Source organism: Diuraphis noxia, unplaced genomic scaffold (genome assembly GCF_037042655.1).
Source record: "Diuraphis noxia isolate RWA-SAM2 unplaced genomic scaffold, SU_Dnox_SAM2 contig0001, whole genome shotgun sequence".
Taxonomy (NCBI): Eukaryota; Metazoa; Arthropoda; class Insecta; order Hemiptera; family Aphididae; genus Diuraphis; species Diuraphis noxia.
The window spans coordinates 26172251-26194450 of record NW_028301711.1 but is presented as its reverse complement, the minus strand read 5'-3'; the positions used below and the strand labels follow the sequence as shown (position 1 = coordinate 26194450).

The 22200-nt window shown below is 26.4% G+C and overlaps 1 protein-coding gene across 4 annotated transcripts; it reads right to left on the bottom strand.

The window, feature by feature from the left end:
- Positions 1–70: 70 nt before the first annotated feature.
- LOC149060403 (sentrin-specific protease 1-like) lies at positions 71–21281 on the bottom strand. Of its 4 annotated transcripts, XM_089223602.1 has the most exons (5): positions 21140–21281; positions 20405–20452; positions 5867–5910; positions 5728–5795; positions 71–999 (listed from the first exon to the last, which is right to left on the bottom strand). In XM_089223602.1, the coding sequence occupies exons 4-5, from the start codon at positions 5735–5737 to the stop codon at positions 365–367; spliced, it is 645 nt and encodes a 214-aa protein (XP_089079728.1). In that variant the 5' UTR covers positions 5738–5795; positions 5867–5910; positions 20405–20452; positions 21140–21281; the 3' UTR covers positions 71–364. The 4 variants fall into 4 exon arrangements, with proteins under 4 accessions (XP_089079728.1, XP_089079765.1, XP_089079803.1 ...); XM_089223639.1 differs by lacking the exon at positions 5867–5910; XM_089223677.1 differs by lacking the exons at positions 20405–20452; positions 21140–21281 and adding an exon at positions 6406–8014.
- Positions 21282–22200: the final 919 nt, after the last annotated feature.

Below are 22200 nucleotides of genomic sequence, written 5' to 3'. Positions count from 1 at the left end.
TATGGATATATTCCATAATATCTGTAATTCTTATGTTTATATAACTAATAATTATATATGTATACAAATATAATCAGTCAATTTATCTTTATTTAACAATCATACTTTTTACAAATATCAATATAATATATAATTTACTATTCTTACTATTATTATATTACTTATTAGTTATTACTAAAACAATTATTATTTACATAATTTTACATAATTAAAACAAAAAACACTAATATTATTTTTACAAATAAAAAAAAATAATAATTAATAAATTAACAAAAATAATAAAAATAATGATAAAATAATAATAAATAATACAAATAAAAGATACATACTACTTAAAATTAAATATTTATTTTTATTTTTTACATCAATTTTTAATACACATTCTTGCTATAAACTCATCGATTTCAGACGAAGTTAGATTCACATCAAATAGTTCATCCAATTTTAGTTCATACAAAATTAACTGCCTGAATAACATCATGTGACTTTGATTGAAGTTAAATGGTGCACCTCTAGCCAGGTATTCCGCAAACATGCAAACAAAGACTCCACAATCTATCCTATTCTTTTGATTGGGACAGTCTGCCTCTATGAGTTCCCATTGATTTATGTCAAGAATTAATTTCAATTTATCCGAATATTCTTGCGATAAATATTCCCGCATTACATTCATATACTCAGTTGAATTTACTGACCCTTGTATACTATCGTAAAATGATATTTTTTTTTTATCTACATCAACATGAAGGAGAACCCAATGGCGACATTTGCCTTTCACAATGTTAATGGGTACCAACAGTTGAGATTTCGCAAAAATATTAACTTTCTTTGTCCAGCGCTCAACACCATCAAAACCTTTATTTAAGTATTTGACAAAAAAAAATGTATCGAATGCATAGATATTTGGATTGCGCTTCACTATCAGTTTCATGTAATTGTTAATGACTTTATCATTGAGATAGAAGTTGGTAATATCAATCATTGTGCTTGGTTCATTAACTGAAATCATAAAATATAATTGTTAATTACACAATTGAGTTGTTTTTATTTTTAAATTTTTTTAAAACTAATGGCGTTAAGTACTAACAGCTAAAAATTAGGTACGTAATATTTATAAATCATGACGTGAGCTCAAACTAATTTTTGATTTTCTATTCAAGTACTAAACAAACATGGAATGAGGATTATGCCATTTAGTGACTGTTACTCAATAAGCCAAGTCTCTCTAAAATAATAAACATTAGAATAGAAAATGCTAATAACTGTTATGTAAAAAATCTGTTTTTTACTGTAGAACGATTTCCATATATTAATAACTGTCCAAATGTCACCGTATGGAAATTTGAGTTTTCAAATATAAAAATAGTTCTAAAGCATACTAAACAGACCCCTCAACAATAGGTACCTAATAATCCGTTACAGTTTCAAGGTAACTTGGTTATAAACTTACAATTGACATTTCTAACTTTTAACAATATTACATTACCTAATTTGCCAATGACATCATAACAACATAGTTTAAATTTTAGGTTGTAATTTTTTACTATAGATTCATGAAACATGTTTTTATATTATATGCTTAAATAGCTGATCCCCGTACACTTTGTTGCCTGTTAAAAATACCAACTCTATATTATTCAAATCGGTGTTTAGTTCATCATTTAATATCCAGCATACCAAGTGATGTTCAAAACTTCCCATGACCAATTCCCGAGGACTTACCATAGCTTAATATACATTAAAGATTTTTAGCATAGTCATTTAAAATTTTAAAATACAGGACTAAAAGTATATTCAATCATAATATTTATAGCATTTTCAGTTTAGTAATGGTGATACAATTTTTAATTGGTACCCAAAAACAAATTGTTAATTTCTAATTCAATTATTCATCCATATTAAATTGTATAGCTAATAGCAATCATATAAAAACCAAAAATATATTTAATATTAATATTGTTATATTTATTATTTATATAAAAATCTCAAATTTTCAATAAAAAAATTAAGGGCCACTGATAAATTATTATAGGCTACAGATTCATGAGACTGTGTAGTTTTCTGATGGTAAAAAAATTTTAAAGACAGTTAAATAGATCCAGAAATTAAACCATTCGAGCGAATAATTTTTCTTTTTTATATCATATAACTCTTTTAACCCCTGGACGGGTCAAATTCTGAAAAATCCTGTCTTAATGGGTGTCTATATCACAAAAGAAAACTATTGTCCAAATTTCATACTCACAGCTTCAGCGTTTCTGGCTATGCGATGATGAATTATTCAGGACAAGTAATTTTATATATATATAGATGTTCCAGCTCAAAGATTACCAATTAGATTTTTGGAGGACCAAATTAAGTTTGGAATATTTACATTTTTATAATATGAAATATTTAATATTAAATAACTTTAGAAAAATGGTTGGCAACTGCAGGTGGACCACGGTCCAAATCCTGATTGTGGAAGGCAGACATCTAGACTGTAAACATATCTTACAATTTTATTTTGTTCATTTCACTATAATAAAAATATAACCTAACCTAACCGTTTTACAAATGTACAACATGGAAACTTTAAGTTCAAAATAATATGTTTTACTCTGTAATTTCTAAAATTTACCTCATATACAATTAAAGACAATTATATTATCTAGGGCTTCTATGAGTATTTTTATTGATATTTTTAATTTTAAGTAAATTATTACCATTATAAACAGTTTTTATTTTGTAAATTTTAAATCAATCATAACTTACTTAAAAATAATATAAATAGTAAAATAAGAATACACCACCTATAAGCAACATCTGTACACGCATTTGAATTATACTCATAATTCATACTCTTAAGTCTTAGATTGCTGAATTTGATGTACATTTTGTATTCAAAAGTATAAAAATGTTAAAATAATACAAATTAATGTAAATATTTATTTTTAATTTTTAACACAATTTCCAAATATTAAATAGAATAAAATAAATATTAATAATATCATTAAATAAAATAAATAGGTAGTAGTATTTATATAGTATATGAATAAAATTAATCGTATTTTAATATCAGATATTTCTAGTGTACTTATATTAATACATTATATTATACTTTGAATTTTAAAATTATGATATACCTAATAATGATACCTAATGAAAACTTTAAACAAATATTATTTATTTTTCTTGAAAAATCTTCAAACTATCTATTAATTATCAATCTTTCATTAATCATACATGTATATATGTAAAAACATATATGTATTATGTTCTTGAGGATCATATGGATTTAAATATACACTTATAATAATTACTATGTATACATTAATCAGGCACGTGCCTTTTTTTAACGTTCATAATCGCGTGGCGGTCTATTAGACCATATTTTTAAATATGCATAACATAATATGTAAAGAAAGTTCATTTTTTTTTAATTCAAAGATATAATTGGTTATTATACGATAAATAAATATGAATAAAAATGTAATAATATAAAAATATATAGAAATTTAGTAACACGGGACAAAAAACACGGTAGTTGCGACCTCCTAAGTTCCAAATTCAACCTCAAAAATCCCCCATTGAAAGTTGTGAACTTTTGTTGCAATCGTTCAAAACAATTTTGTATTGTCGCATGAAAATAAGACTAAAAATATGAATTTTTTAAAATTAACTAATAATAGTAATGGGATACAAACGGTTTTTAAGGAGTTTATCAAAGAGTATTATCTTACAGTTTAAGGATTAAGTAGCACCTGACAGTGATAGATTTAATGCAGGGACTCACAAACTGTAGTATGATTTACCCTTAGGGTACTCAACATTTTGGTTACTTGGGGTAACTCAAAAGAGGATGGTTAAGGTTTAAATTTTAAAATGTATGTATGTCTTTAAATTTTTTTATATATTTTAGTTTAGTAACTGTGAAAAAGGGGTACTCAATAAAATAAAATGGTAAAAACAGGTACAGTGTTCATTAAAGTTTGAGAATTCCTGATTTAACGTACAAAATAATATTTTAATGTATCTAAAGAAGAATTTTGTATTTATTTGTTCATTATAAGTATAAAATTAATGTTATTCTAATATAGGTTAAAAAAAAATTAAAATGTGTGTGCCATTAATTGTTAAATAATTAGTCCATGAAACTAATACTTAATGATAAGTAGTTATCTAAAAGAAACATATTTGTTAAATTATTTAATTGGTATGAGGTTAATGTAAAATAACCAACTTTTTTTTTTCATGTTGTACTTTTATTACTCATATATACTTTATTCACAATAACGGCGGTACCAAACAGTCGACTTGTGCTCATGTACGCGGCTTCATTTCAAAGCACTGGTGTACTGTGGATCAATTGGGTAGGGGAAGTGTTTGACAATATCGAAGACGAAGAATTGTCTCTGCCCACATAGCAATTTGAAAATAATAATATATAATCTTCTACAGGGTTTTTGTAAAATATTTAATTGAAAATATTGTTGTATTATTTTCAAAATATTAGATCACCATATATTTGAAATGAAATGTAACTAAAATATTTTAAAAACGTTATTTGCAAAATATTAGAATTCAATTTTTCCTAAAATAACTTCAAAATATTTGATCACCATATATTTGAAATGAAATGTAACTAAAACATTTTAAAAACGTTATGTATCAAATACCATAGTACCAAAGGCCATAATTGTATATAGGCCTGTTATAATATTTTAATTTTTTATAAAATATATCGACATGTATGAAAATTAAAACCAAAATAAACGAGTTTATAAGTCATAATAATAATATGACTATTATAATATTATGCCTGTTATTGCTCTTGTTTTGAATAGAGTATAGTTGTAAATATGATCAAATTAATTTTAAGAATGACTTTTAAATACGTAAACAAAGATTTCTTTGTTGACATATCCAAGAATTTTCAACATTCTCAATAGATTTTTTATTATGCTATTTAATTCCTAAAGTACTAAACCAAATATAAATTTATGGATATATTCCATAATATCTGTAATTCTTATGTTTATATAACTAATAATTATATATGTATACAAATAGTAATGTGATCAAAAAAATCCTGTGGCATGTCCTGTACAAAATTCTTGACTTTAAAATTTATAAAACTACTATTTATACTACTAAATTTATCAATTATCATAAATATTGAATAAAAATAATTAAATACTTTTTTGTTTAAATGCACTTTAAGTCCATAGTTACTCCATTTTACATTATTTTTTAACTAATTTTAAATTTTGTGTTCTCTATTTATATTTATATTAGAGTAAAACCTTGACAAGAAGGAATCCCTTTGGACTTTCAATATTTCTGTCTAAAGGAATTTCTGGCTTGACAAGGGCTCACATTCATTATGTATTTAAATTTTGAATTGGGACCAATAAAATTGTTCTCGTATTATTAGGGTTTTAAGCTTAGATAATACATAAACTTAAACTTAATTTTTTTATTTTTTAGAGCTCATAAAATTTCAAACTTAATTTACACTATTTTTAACAGCCAACTTTCTCAATGATTTTATTGGAAACAATGTCATCGTGTCAGCTGGGCTTGGTTTATTTGTCTATTTTAGATTTTATAATTACATTTTATTAAATTAAAAAGGGATAGGTAGGTGAATTTATGAATTTCGACGAGAAGAGTATTCACATTGACCACAATACCTTCAAAAAAATTATAATTAAATAAATATAAAACCAATTATAAAATGAATACCTTCAGCCATGATAAATTATGGAAATGGTGGTTGGTGGTAACTTAGTGTTGAACTATAAACAGCAGACCTAAAAACAACAACATAAATCAGGCAAAAGTTTTATGATACATTAATAATTGATAAAAAAAATAAACTTACAATTTGTTAAATTATTGTCTTGTTGTAACCAGGCATCAAATTTTCTGTGAAAAATGTTTATAAATTAGTTATTATTTCAAAAAATTTACATTTTCAATTTTTTTATGCATCTGAAATTCTGAAGTATTCTAAATGAGTGTTATGTATTAAATGATAATACTTTTAAACATGAAATTCATTAATGTACTATAAATTATCTTTTTAAATGGAATTTGAATATTTTGACTCGATTTGAGAAATTTTCAATTTTTTTTTCTTATGAATATGAATACAATTATTCTCGTTAGTTTAAAATACTTGAAAATGCAATACAAAGTTCCTTGTAAGTAGTTCATACTATAACCAAAAAAATCTAAAAATTATAAGTTTATATACAGTTTTTTTTTATAGAAATTTAAATATATTTTATGATCAAATTGACACAAAATTAGATATATAAGTTATTTTTTGTGGTTACTATAAAAATAATAGTTTATGATTTAACCACTATTTAATTGCAACAACCACACTCTGTCTCATATTATAATATAAGGGTTAACCTTGGACGGTAACCGATGATTTTCCTACGGTTTGGTCAGATCACTCCTTTTAATAAAATCGGTTTTCATTATCAGCTTTTGTTTTCGTCGATTTATAGCGGCTAAAAATTTGCTTCATCATGTATTCATGTTAACCTTTGAAAAATGAATAATAAATCGGATGTTAAATTTATAAAGTGAAGCTCCTGTGAGCTGTGGCATTCAGCAAGAAAAATATTTAACTAATATAAATCGTTGTTAAAAAAAATAAAATATGATACTTAAACAACTACCTATCTTAATATATTAAACGTTCACATCCACCACCGAGCGCCACCCGTATTATAATATATATTATATAATAATGATTATGTTTCTTAATATAAATATATAATATATATAACTTATTTTCATTAACTTTTTACTTGTCGATGGTCAAGCCTGGATGAGATTATTTAACAGGTGTTACACTGCTGCTAGATTATAATGTATTGTAAATTGTAAATAGTCACACGACAAATTTAGAAATCGTCATCGTAATCATAGAAATAACAAAGATAAACCTGAAATCCGAATCTCAGAGAAATATGAAAGATTTTCTTAAAGAAAAATTAGATACGTGTTTACAAATTTATCTTAACGTTTATTTTAAATTTTTAAAATAGCCGACTTTTTGTGGCTAATAAAGGGTGCAATTTTTTTTTAAAACCAATTTTCATAACGTTTTGTCCACTGATATAGAAGTTAATTAACAATAAATACGAAAATAACATTAAATAAAATTCCGAACAAAATGGTAGCATTGCTATTAGATATATTTCCGCTGCATTATGGTAGGTATTCAAAAACATGTGATACATTCTATTAAATTAGTCATACTGAATACAAGTTATAATTTGTAATTATAAAATCATATAATTTTAATTATAACTGTTAGGTTAGGTTATTATTATTTAAAAATATAATATTGTTACAATAGAATAATGATTTTTTCTCATGAATAATTGCTTCTTGGATGATTCGTATTTTCCCTCCAGATGAAAATATCTAGTAATATGCCATATATATTATACATATATAGATATTTTTTTAAACATTTGTTTATAAACGAGTCGATAAAATACTGCAAACATTTTTTGGGGAAATTAAAGCTAGTAAATTAATATATCCATCGATGTTTGCGATTTTTCGGTTACGCGCATGAACAATTTGAATGTATGGATTCACTACCATTGCTATGCACAAATATGTGTGCATGCCAAAAAATTCTTCAAGTGAGCTATGTAATTTTTGTCTTGTCAATTTAAAAGTTTATAGCTGAAACATCAAGTGATGAGAGTTAAAATTGAATAGTAATAAGTACATAAATGTGCTGATAATTATCAATGTTTTGAATTTAAGTGGAATTACGATTAGGTATTGACTGTCAATTGTCATTTACCAGTTTGTAGCATCGAAAAATAATATGTATTTATTTCTATGTATGTGCCATGAAAATTAATTTATTGAAAGATCAAAATAAATGCGTCGTCAAGTAAGGTAGGTTGGGAACCACTGAACTAGAACGTTATGCGCATGCGTAAAAACAAAAAATTGTAAAATATGGGGGTTGTTGTTGAGCTACGAGATTCGGTAAGCAACGCTTCTCAGACAATTGACGATAATATTTATGTATTATTTCATTTATAGTAGGTATCGTTGTAGTCGAGTACTGCGTTATCGGGTCATCGACCGCAGCAAATTCGTTAAGGTGTAGGTTGTTTTTAATCAACGTTTTATTCATTTCTTGTGTGGTTTTGTCTAAATACAATAAATTAATGTAATTCATGAGTCGTCAACAATAACTTGGGAATCTAATTGCAAAAGACGTTAACTTTGATCAAAGAATATACAAGAGATTATTAGGAGTCTGGACTTAGACAAAAACACGCGACATTTTCAAGAAGAGAAATTCGGTAAGTTTGTTTTGCGCATGCGTAAAAATGAAAAAATGAAGAATATAGGTATGTTTCAAAATTTAAATAATAACGCGAGGTAGGCAATTAAATGAAGTTGTATTGACTTATACCGAAGTCTGACAGTCTGAGTATGATACTGATCGGTATATCATGTACCCGATATACCACAATATGTATAATTTTTCAAATGCTTAATATTAATACTTATCGTATATAATTCATTCAATTCCAATTTTTTGCTTGAAAATCCCGGATAAAACACGAAGATCTTGATGTGCGACGTACACTGCAAATGCGTATTAGAATGTTTTAAATTTACAACAATTGTTATTATAACTCTATTTTAGTGCAACCTCTGACTCTATATAATAGCATGACCATATCACCCACCCACTCCATGTTCGGATGCTCTGTCTATTAGTGAAATATCTATGACTACTGTTCTACTTTTAAATCATTATTATGGCTACCAGTTGTAATCATAGTTACTACCAGTGTCAGCCTGGTACTTGTAGGGCCCCGGATGCATTTATTCAGAAGGGCCCCCAAACATTTTATTAAATAAAAATGATAAAAAATGCTTATAAGTAGTGAAATATTATATTTTTAGTAATATCGGGGCCCCTCGACACAAATACGGTCTGGGGCCCTGGATGCGTTCGCGGCCTAGGTCAGGCCTACACTGGTTACTACGCCTATGCGAGACATAATACATGACGAATGATATTCGGCAGTGATTCCCAAACTTTTTTTCCTTTGCGACACTATTATCAGCAAGGAAATGACACTGTGAATGAACCAAAACGGTTGACCATGTCCAGATTATGGGGCATTAAAGGGACGTTGTTACACCGACATTTTCTGTTGAACTCCGTTGGTTTAAAAATTATAGTTACGCACTTTAAAACAGGGACAGCAAATCTCAGTGGAACTCTCTTCTTTAAGAGGATTCTTAAACATGACGCAGTAGACGTTTCCGTTACTCAAGTAAACAAATTTAACGTTCAGTGGTTTTTATTGTTTTTGATTCATCTGATCAAGTATTGCATCTATATTGTTTTGTATTATTAGCTGCTTCATTCGCGATACATTTAACATACTTAAAATATATTGTTTGAAAATATGTTTTAAATTATTCACAAGATAATTCAAATATATGCACAATATATAATTCGGAATTATTTACGACCATCACGTAAGTCACGTGTTTTACCATATACAATCAAAATAAAGAATTTCTCTACAGCCTCAACACATATTATTTTAATCGTGTTTGAATCAAAAATCAGTAATTTTCGAAAAATATTAAAACCTCGCCTTGTAAACTGAAATTAAGAAGACGCTACACCCGCGCCCGCATGTGTTGTCTCCGTTTACAAATGTAAAACATTGCGATATCTGTTTTGCACGGGAAAGAACCACTCAAGTTGTAATGCAAACTAAACAACCAAATTTTCACATTATATTAGTACATCACTATAGTGGAGAATATCTTCAGTGCTACGTTGTTTTTATTTTTTCGATATTAGAATTAAAAACAAGTTATTCAAGTTTGAAAAACTCAAAAATAACAATTAGTACCTATATTAGATACACAGATTTATATTATAATAATACTTATTCTTATATACAATTAAAAGTAGACCTTCACCAAATATTATAATTGAACAGCTTTTATTGAATATATAAGTAAAAATATATAAGCAAAATATCTGCAGAGTTTAATTTACTCCATAAAAATGGGGTACATGATGTTAAATATTCATGCTAAAAGTCAGATAAAATGATTTTCTCAAAACCCTTAAATCCCTTTTGTTCTTATTTTTTATAACATGAATAACTAATTATTTATCATTGGATAAAGATAATTTTATGAAAGTTTAATAGCTATACTTAATGAAACAAAGAAAATCAGCTTTGCAAAGTTCAGTAATAAAAATTATGTGTAGCTTCTTGGCGCAAACCAACTTTTAATTTAAATTCAAAGGTGAACAAAGATGTGAAGCAAGATGTTTTTTTTTTTTTTTGTAAATCAAAGGAAGTAATCTGAAAGTGACTATTTTTTTAACTACAAATGTAATTTTTGATTAATGGTACACCCTCCTTCTGGAATTTATTATGGATAGAAACATTAGAAACTATATCACAAATTCCTAAATCTTTTATGTAAATAGCACATTGAAAACCACTGACGTCTAGTACAATGATTGAAAAAAAAAAAATTTGGATCACAAAATTATAAAAGCTTATGTTTATAAGACAATAAAAAATGTATTGAATCGTAGATTCTCTTTTGAAAAGAATTATTTAGACACCAAGATAATAACAGATTTAATTATGTAAAGAGCGAGAACCAGCCAACAAAAATGTAACTAATTGAATTGGATAATAAGCCTAAAAATGTTTTTATTATTTATAATTTTAATTATTTTATCATAATACTATATAGTATGATTGAACAACATTACCTATTATATGGAAAATATTTCTATTTCAGTAAAGTTATCACTACCTACTTATTTTGGCAAGCTAATATAGGAATATAATTGAATATAACTATGGCAGGGCATTTATGAGTTAAAAATAAAAATAATTTAAAAATTAAGTTAATTTTAACCCTTACTAATTTGTCATTTTAATTACTTAACTAATTTAACTTAATTGCATTTACATTCATTTAAAATCAAATCAAATTAATTTTATTATGATTCCCAATGAAGTTTATGTTGATGTTTCATGCTCAGAAAAATATTCTGTTTATTGGTTTATAGTTTAAAGTAAAAATTTAAGTATATAAAGTATAGAAAATATTATGGGGAAAAAATTACCAATTAAGATATTTACGAAGAATTTATTATAAATAAACTGATAGATCAGAACTAATAAATCATATTAATTAGACAGCTATTATTGTACTAATAATAATACCTTCATTATTCACCATAAGACCATAAACCATAATGTTGTAATACCTATTTACTACTCATTAATAATTATTTGCTATTATTACATTAATGTTACCATAAATTATACAAAATATTATACCTACAAATATATTTTTTATTTATTTTCATTTAAAATTGTATGTCATATACAGTATGGAAAATTAGTCTTTTCGCTTTTTTAGGGTTTTGCTTTAATTAGGTTCTTTGCAATAGAATAGCCTGAATGCAAACTCCTTATCATTTTTTCAGACAGTATGTTGTGTTGTAAGCTTATTGTATACAGAAAGTTATGAACAGAATTTTTATTGATGTTTAAAGCTGTATCTGTAACTTTATTTCTCCTGAAGCCGAATTCGTTATTGAAAATTTTGTATGTTTCCAAGAAGTTATAAGGTGTATAAGGTCATTTCTAAAGCTTTGGATAGACTAATTGCAAATGCAATTGGTCGATAATTAATTGTTCAATAGTTTATACTTTAAATGTGTGAAGGAAAACATAAGTGGTTAGAGCTAAGTCAAAGATATATTGTAATCATATAAGAATATTAATATTTATTGCTCTTAAAATCGTGTTTGATAGTCCGCCTATTGAATGAACATGTTAGTATAATATTGATAATATAATTTCAACAGTTGTAATAGGATTTGGGAATATATTTTTACTAAACCTAACCTAACCACTTAAAATGACTATTTGAAATGAGAAATTAAATTTGTTAGTATAGGTAATCGGGTTTTTATTATATTAATTGTAATGTTATTTAAAATTAGTTGTATATTTAACATTATACTGTAACCGATAAAATCATGTGATTTAAAATTAATAAATGCTAAACAATTTAGAATAGTTTAAGGAAATTAAGATTACATGTCACTATTCTAAATAAAGATGATACAATCTAATACGTTTGTTAATTAATATTGTACAAAGAAGAATATAAAATTAATATAATTATTATATTGTATTGTATTACCTAAATTTAATTAATCTTAATATACTGTCAATATACACCATTTATCAAGTAAACGATACAATGATAGGTATCAAAAACCATCATAATATTATATTAAGTAAATAGTGATGAATAAGAACCACTAGCTTAACATAGACATATTGAACAGAGGCTTTGTGAAAATATAAATATTTAAATCATAGTATAACAATTTGAAATGTTCACCATAATATATATTATTGTAGTGCACATAAGACAATAATACATATCAAAACAAAAAGAAAACTTTATAAAAAGGTGAAAACAGATATCAAATACTTGTAGCAAGTTAATTAATATTATTAAAAAATTAAACTGTACTTAAGTAATACTATTATTTTAAAATTTAAAATCTTAATTTTTGACAAATTCTTTCAAATTCAAATGACGTGGTATGTAGTCGTGATTGTGATTTGAATAAAAAATAATTAGTTTAAAAGATTAACCACTTGAGCGCTCGTTGTAATTGTTACTAACAACACACTGTGGTATAAACTACAAAGATATTGTAAATTATAAAAAAGAAAGAGTGCATAGACAGCTGATAGAGTCAGAGATATGGACTGCGCTTTCTCTCCCTCAAACACAAAAGGCAATTCTACCATTTAGTGAGAGAGACAGGCTCATACCGAAGGGTATCATGGATTAAAAAATATTACATTAATTCTTCCAAACTCTGTTCTATTATATTAAAATTATGATTATTTTTATATGGAAGAATAATATTACATACGTCGTTTGTTCCATGTTACCCTGTAGTACATATTTTTTCTCTAATACAATATCCATACTCTAAATATTGAGAGTCGAGATCGCACACCAATCAGCTTTGATTTACGAAAGTTTAATGACACAACAGTCGTGTTCAAACTGGCAATATATTGTCCAATTCAGCAATTCGACTATATACTTAACCATTTTAACACAAATTTTACCACCTTTAAGTTAATAAATTAATTTTTAAAATTCTAATGCTTTATAGCCGAACAAATGATTTCCTTCAACAGTCATCAACAACTACAAGTGACGGGGCGATGTATTTCGAATGCATTGATTAAGGTACTCCAAATAAAGAATGGGTTAAAACACGTGGTAAGTGAACCAATTTTCGAATAAAGTATTTATTAGTATTTAATCAGCTACATATTATTAGTAGTAATAATTCCATCACTGAGGAAATATTAATTTCGTGTTCTGTGTGCAAAATTTATTTGAAGTCCTCAAAATAATAAAGTAATTTTTATGTTTTAAGTTGAGCAACGATTGTATCGATTTTATTAATATGATGTGTTTTTGTGTATGTGAGTGTGATAAATAGTCTACATAACACATTCAGGTTAGAGGATGGTTTCTAGACAGAAAATGGGATTTAGATGGTACTTTTAATGAGTGTCACTTAAAATTGTTCAAGTGATAAAAATATTTAACTAAAAATAAGATGTAGGTAACTGAATAACAAACAACCATAAATACTTTAAACGATTTTTTCTTCCTAAAATGTCAGTAAAAAAAAAATTTCCGCTGTATTTGAAAGTTGCAAACCCGTCATTGGATCGCTGCAAACTTCCCACCATTGGTATTGAGTGAGCGTCGTCCTCACCTCATTGTTTTTTCATAATTCTTTATTGTGTGATTATTAATTAACATAGAACATCAAAACCAGCACAGAGTAGCTTCTTATATTTTATTTGTTTAGAAAACACTGTTTTATCATTTAAATATATTATAAATATTTCAAGCAACAAAAAAGGAAACTATGTCAATATAAGACTTTTCATAAAAATACACTCATAATATCATTCAATAAATACATAAAATATATAAATTGAGATATATTATTATTCATCTAAGCAGGTGGTATGTACCAGTGGCCATCAACCAGATACTGATTAATATTTAAGTTACAAAATTATAATTATATTTGGAAATGTGTCGATTGATGGTATTAATAGTATTAAGAACTTGAACAATAAATAAATATTCTCAAAATATTAACTAAGTGAGCACTGTGCTCATCACGATAACAGTGATGGGTTTTAATTAAATTTTTTATAAACATTCAAACTAAGACTTTTGATTAAAATCTTTCAAATCGTAACAATTCCCAAATTATTTTGCAGTAGGGAATTCATAAAAATTTCTTTTTAATCCTAAAATTTGAACTTTTATTATAAGATTTGTCATTACTTTTTCTACTTTTATCAACAATTTTTTTTTATAAAAGTCACACATATACTTATAGGTGAAATAACAAGTTTTTAAATTTTTTATTTGTTTTAATAAAAACAAATTTTAATCAGAAATACTTGACAATTTTACCAATAATTTATTTTATCTTTTTATATACAATATAAGCAGTACCATATAATAGATATTAAAAAAAAATTTTAGTTGTATTCTAAATAAGTCAAAATAAATTTATTCTATTTAATCAGATAAGCTAGGAAATTCAACACAAAATTCTTAATTGTGTTTCTAACAGTAAAAATATTAAAAATACATGGGAATACATTGTTTTCAAATTCAAACATTGTTAAAATCACAGAAAATTGAAATTATTTTGTAGTTAAAAGTTTATAAAATATTCAATATTTATAGGTAAGGATTTTAAATTGTATACAAGGTCACTCATAACAAGCCTATACTGAAAACAAAATACTAATATCATGTATATAATTTATATGTATATATATAATTTTTTTTTTTGAAATCAAGATATATTTGATAAAACTTAGATACGTAAATAATGAATAACGTTTATAGTTATTTTGTTGTAATTTAAAAAAAACTTATTTTTGGGTACTTAAAACTTAAAATCAAAGTATGTTATTATATCTTGGGGCCCTTAATAAAGTCAGCATTATACACCCAAATTGGGTAATAATAAATATTTCTGTGCTTAAGTGAATAAAAGATTTAAATATTTATCACACTCTTTATGGGTTTTGAATAACAATTTATAAAATATAGGTAACATTTTAGTGTTTTTGAGATACAATATTGAACATAAATACTTCAAATGCATTATGATAAACTAATTATGCCAAACTATGAATGACTACTGCATCCAGGATATATGTTTAAACTTTATAATATACGATTACACATTACATAACTTATTGTTAGATGCTTTGATTTACATCTGATAGTTGAATTCTTAAAATGTGGGGGGGATGATGATGGGGGCCCGACATGTATACAATGTCTAAGTTTATTTTAAGCGCCACCGATTTATAGTAGTACTTAAAGAAAAAAAAAAAGATATATATATGTATAATGCGTAAATATAGTATTAAAAATATTTTAAATGAGGTATTGAGTTTACTTTGTAGATTTATCAAACAATGATACTTTTAATGTTAACTGTATTAGTATAAGTATTAATGCTTATACAAAATTATAACTTTTTCATTTAATTAACAAACAAATTGCCTCTACCAAATGATATTTAGTGTTTTCACTTCAATTATGAAAAAAAGCCACAAAATAATATCAATAATATAATAAATTATACATAAAAGATTTAATTTACAGACAACAGCATTTAATCATAGTCATAGGCGCAAATCACCAAAAAACATTAGGGGGGCTTAAGCACCAAAAATTTTTGAGGAAACAGACCAAACTCGTGAGGGGCTTCGTCCCTCACACACTCCAATAGTACTATGCTATATATTATATAAATAAAAATATAAAATAAAAATCAAACAAACACAACTAAACATTTTATTATTATTATTTATTTATTAAAAATGTAAAGGCAATGTGCGCTTATTTTCAGCAAACTTATTTAAAATTATGTCTTTATCAATGACTAGATCGCTCTCTAAAAATTATTTTAATCCTATTTTATGGAATTACTCACTGCGGGTCTAATTAAATAAAACTATATACCTGTAGTGTCGTGTTGCGGTCGGTCTGCGTAGATTATAGATACTCCGAATTTTATTATTTACAAACCTATATGTTTAACAATTTATTATTTCCCGTTAATATCATAATTTCACAATTATTATGATAATATATAATATGTTTTATACGTCATTGCAGTTTAATATATCCAGACGTAAACTCGACATATTATATTATAAATAATTAAATAAATATAAAGCTGTTTTTGAATTTTTAATAAATGTAATTATTTTGAAAATGTGATGGTAATAGTACTATAAGTTATAATCATGGGATTCGGGGTGCTAGCATTAAAATTCAGGGTGCTAAGCACCCTTAGCACCCCTGAGATTTGCGCCTATGATCATAGTACTAACATGCCATTTAATAACATTAAGCAATCTGAATTTGTAAAATTTATCAATCAACTAAGATCTGATTACAAATAACTTAATATCTATAATATTAAAAATATTTCGTATACTTAGTATTACACAACTTAATACTACTAGTTAGTTTCTAACACCCGAATGTAAATAATACATTATATTTCTGATAAACTGACAGTTCACAAAGTTTATTGTATTGATACATATTTTTAACTAATGTTTAGAATATATTTATAATTTAAACACATAAGTGCATACATATTTTTTGTAGAGCTTAAACATTCAGTGATATTATTAGATATGAGTGCAATGAAAATTCTTAAACTTATTAATACACAATTTAGAAAGTTAAATATTGAACAAATATTTTAGAAATAATCAAAAAATAGAAGCCAAATATATTATAAACATACACTGGTAAAATATTTATCTTATCTGATTTGCATTGGAACACTTCTCTGATCGCCTACACTATAAAGAAAATGAGCATATCTTAAGTTCAGTGAGCACAACCCTGGAGATATTGACACTACTGTAGTCTATAGTAATTATAAAAATTATTATATTTATCTCATTAAATTAAATACAAAAAAAATCTTGCATTTTGAGTGAGGCTATTGATGTCCAGAATGAATTTTTAGATTTTTTACCAAGAAGTGAGATTCAAAAGCTTAATAGTGATAAGACTGTCAAGGCTATTACACCAGATCTTTGTAAAACATTTAAATCCTAAATACAATGGCTTTCCGAACAAGAATCCAATTTAATGTTTCAGTATCTCTACCGTTTACAGCAAAATAAGGCTGAGCACAGGCAAACACATTTTGACCCCTAATTTTTCATACTGAAAATTACAAACTTATTATGCATAAAATATATTTTTGATTTTAATTATAGATAAATACTTATGTTACATAGCATATTACATTCATATTCCACAAATTCATATAATGACGTATCACTTGTTGATAGAATTTTTTTTTTAAAGTTTGAAGTTAATAGTTATCCTAATCTTTTTTAAACTCAAGTTATATGTGTAGTGATTAGAATATGATTATGTGATAACGATTTGTAGCACCTAAAAATAATTTGTTACGCATCAAAATGTAGTTAATCTTCCTTTGGAAACATCTACGTTATGAAGATTAGATATAAGGAGACCAAACTCCTAAATACACCCATTTATAAAGTGACCTAACAAACAGCACATGGGTTTCTGCCACCAGTATTATGCCATTCGATAGGAGTGCTACATTCTACAATAATTAAGGCATGTAATGTAATAGGGTTTATGTGCATTTTTCGAATTAAACTTGATTTATTATGGTCAGGATCAGATCTAAAACATAATTACAGGAGTAAGGGGCTTTTGGTTAAAATTGGTTTCAATAATAAAAATAAAATATATAATATGATAATTAGCTATTGAACACATGGACATGCACACAATTATTTATTATTCATCAAAATATTAAATTTAAAAATAGACAACGTATACAATCATAAGGATTTAGATAATTTTTAAAATTATTTAAATACAATAATTATACATAAAACTATAATATCTAATTTATATTTATATTTTATATTTTTGTAACTAAACTTTATAAATAGTTAAAGATTGTTTTATACTTTGTACCAGGGTTTAATATTGGTTATGTTCTAGTTGTAAAACAACAAAAAACAATTGGATTAAAAAATAAGTTTATTTAAAGCTCCCAAAGTAAACAAAACAAAATATCTTAACCCTATTTATGAATAATCACATAATAAATATAAAAAATATAACATTTAAAGTTACCAACATACAAATTGGCTCAACAGTTACAAATAAATCAACAACAACAAACAACAAGCCAATGTATGAGACAAGAGCTAAAATAAACAAAGGAGAAAAAAAATGAACAACGAGCAAACCAGTACTTAATAGATATAAAATACATATTATAACTAATAGAGTTGCTGTAAACCTAACGAGATAAACAGAGAAAAGAAAAAAGTAACAAACGTTTTAAGTGAATTTAAATGAAATTAAGAATCCAACATTTTCGAAAAACTTCAATATCATAATAATATTGGGTCTTGAGAAGGAATTAAGGATAATTGTATGATCTTTATACTTATGTAAAGAGCAAAGTAAATTTGATCGGGAACTAGTGAGGGATGTGCAATTGGCGAGAATGTGCGAGAAGTCACAAATTATTTCCTCTGTTTGACGAGTGCATAAAGAAAATATAACATTAAAAGATCTTAATTTCTGGAGAATTAAATGTTGACACAATTTTTCCAATAACTTCAAACTTATGGACACAGCATCTATATCATTTTGTTAGTTGTGAAAAAAGAATATGGAATCAACAAAAGTATTGTACTCATTTTATTGTAAGTCATTCAAAAAAAAAAAAAAAATACCAAGTATAGTAGAAAATTATTAAAACAAGTGAATGTGTTATTTTCATAGATACGTAACATGTTTCACTTATCATTAATCTTTAGCCTTGTAGTCATTATAGAATATTTTGAATTTGAAAATTTTTTATAGCAAACCCCTTTAGAATTTTATATTTAGGTATACCTTAATATGAATGAATCATAATTTATAAGAATTCGAAAAGTCAAAATTAATGAAAATTTATGGTAAAGTACATATCATATGTGACAAAACGTAGCCCTCTAATCAAACAACAAGTTCCCGGTGGCTGAATAAACATGTGACTTTTGTCGAGCAATAGTTTATATGCAGAGTTTAGTCTCTTTATCTCTAATCTTCATGATCTGTGTAACGTTGTAAAACATAATATATAATGATATGGAAACTCATAATATGACTTATTAATTTAAGTTATTTTTATTTTTTTCAATATTTAAATAGCCAACAGTATATTTCAAAATAATAAAAATAAATTTTAATACAATATGCATCATCAAATATTTATTATAAATGTAGGTACTTAACTTTGATTTAATTAAAAATAAATAGTTATTTTTATGTTATTCATTAAAATCAGTTGTTATATAAATAAAAAAAAAACATTGATAGTTATTTTTGTGAAATATATATGACTATATAACTCAGATCAAACTATGTTAGTACTACTCTTGTACATATATTTTCTGAGTAATATCGCTGAATATTTTGCATGATCGCGTTCCTCTTGTTATATATTTTCATGATAAAATTCATTAATTTATTAATATAGATTGTAAATAAAAACTTTTAATTTAAAAAAAATCAAGTTAATAAAAATTAAATTTAAAGTCAAGTTAAAAAGTTAAAAACATATATAACTTTATCATTTTAACTCGTTTAAGCTCAGGCTTAGTTGCACATATATTTATAAAAAATGATTAAAGTATTTAAATAAAAAGTTAAAATTAATATGTTTCGTCAAATTTTAAAAATTAACTACCTTTTTTTGATTTTTATCGCTGCAATGTCATCACTTATGTCATAATATCATCAACAGCCCAATATGTTACAGTCAACGCTCTTAACTAATAAAAAATGTAAACAATCTAATACTAAGTAGTTTGTTGCGGCCTACTTTTTTATTATTATTATTTTGAGTCTCGGATATATTCTTTAATTTACATTAAGATATGTTTCTAAGCAGTAACTGAAGTACAAGGTTAATAAATATGAGTTTAAAACATGTTTTAAATATCTAATTAAAACAATTCATTTTAACATCATAAATTTACTCTTAGGTATATGAGACAGAGTGTAGTAGGTTTATACTATATTATATTTCAGGTCCCACAAGACCCGAGGAAAGCATTTTTGCAAATCAATAGATAAAATTATTTTTGAAGCGCTTATTGCTTTAGAATACTTGGCCGCTTACCTTCCAATTTTCACCAAATTCTCTCCACAACAGCAGATTTCTGATAATCTAGAACCAAGAGAAAATTATTGAAAACATCAACTTTTTCATGAAAAATATTAGATAGGTATTAAAATAATAATTAATTTATATTGTCGATGCCGATGTCACGGATGTCTACTCGGACAACCCTCATTCTGGTCTGCATCACATCGCTCATACAAAAAACCGTTCTCACGAACTCATGTCACGTGTTTAGTGGGAAGCCGGGAAGGGGGGTTACCTCAAGAATATTTTATTCGAAAACTACACGGTCGAAACGTATTTCATCCGCAAAGCGATCCGACTTGATTTAACATTATCGTCAATATTGACATCGGGTTGAACGCATTTCGGACCATTGCGTCTGCCGTCCGACCTTTTGACATACCTATCCTAACCTGTACATGACTTATGTACGTCAAAATAATCGTAATTCCTGCGAAACCCATACGAAATGTTTTCTGGTGTATAAAAATATTATTGTGTTTTTCAGATTATAAACGTGGATAATAGGACATTTTCGACGGACGTTTCAAGCCGGTTCGAAAAAATGAGATGCGACTCACACCAACCCAAACGAGACTCGGCGTCCATGTTGGATGTACGGACCCGATGATGTTATAATATATCGATGGACATGAAACGACAAATAAACATCGTACTACGGCGTATCGACGTTACCGATGTCTCGTGCTGTTGGTTTTAATTACATACCGAATATAAGGCGATCCTCAAACTCCTCTTCTAAAAACTAGTGGGTATAAAACAAATTCTTCGGGAACAGCGTCTCGACACTTACAATGTATTCACTGCTCTGGCGGGAAGTGATCAAAAATGGCGACAGTTCAGCGTAAACAACTGGTAGACGACTCTACAACGCAGCGGCACGGGGCGCCCGTGTGGCCGGATGACTCTAATTTGGAGATTCTGATTGGTTGACGACCGATATTCTATTCGTGTCCAACGTTATATTCACTGATGAAACGTTTCAAACCCCTATGGAGGTAAACGTACTATAGTGGAGGTACAAAATTGTAACACAATGTATTGTTAATTGTTATACCTTGGACCCACTGCAGTCAAACAACGACTAAAGATTCTGGTAAAATTATCGTTTATCTACGGTTGTTCTATTTTTACAATAAAACACCTACCCATCCATTAACCACCTTATTACAACAATTAGGTAATCCGTATATTATTTTAATATGCATAACTGTCTACCAAAACATTATTTTATATGATATTAAGCAACAATTATGTTGGTTAAAACAGAGTCCTGAAACGATGAATTCTTAAATTTAATGATGAAGCATGACCACGACGACTCGATATTTTATTTGACAGGGATTACCTACAACAATTTTAGAAACAAATAAAGAATTAAAAGAATTACGAAAAAAAGTATCAGCAAAGCATCATTCTCTCCCAGCTCCGGCCCACGAGCGACGCAAACAAAACCCATTTACACAAAATCGTTTGGTTTTTTTGTCAATGTTTTTTAGTAATTTTAGTGTAAAATAGAATAGTTAAAAGATCATATATATAATCATATATTTTTATGGTATGACATGTCAGACAAATCTAAATTACATGTCAAAACAATTATTTGAACAGGGTAATTTAAATTTACAAAACTAATATTTTACTTTGATAGCCAAATTAAATATAAAACCGATATGACATACCCTCAAAAATATTATTCTCCACATAATATTTTTTAATATGTGATTTTATTCAAAGATTACCTACTCAGAAATCATAAGAATGAGTTT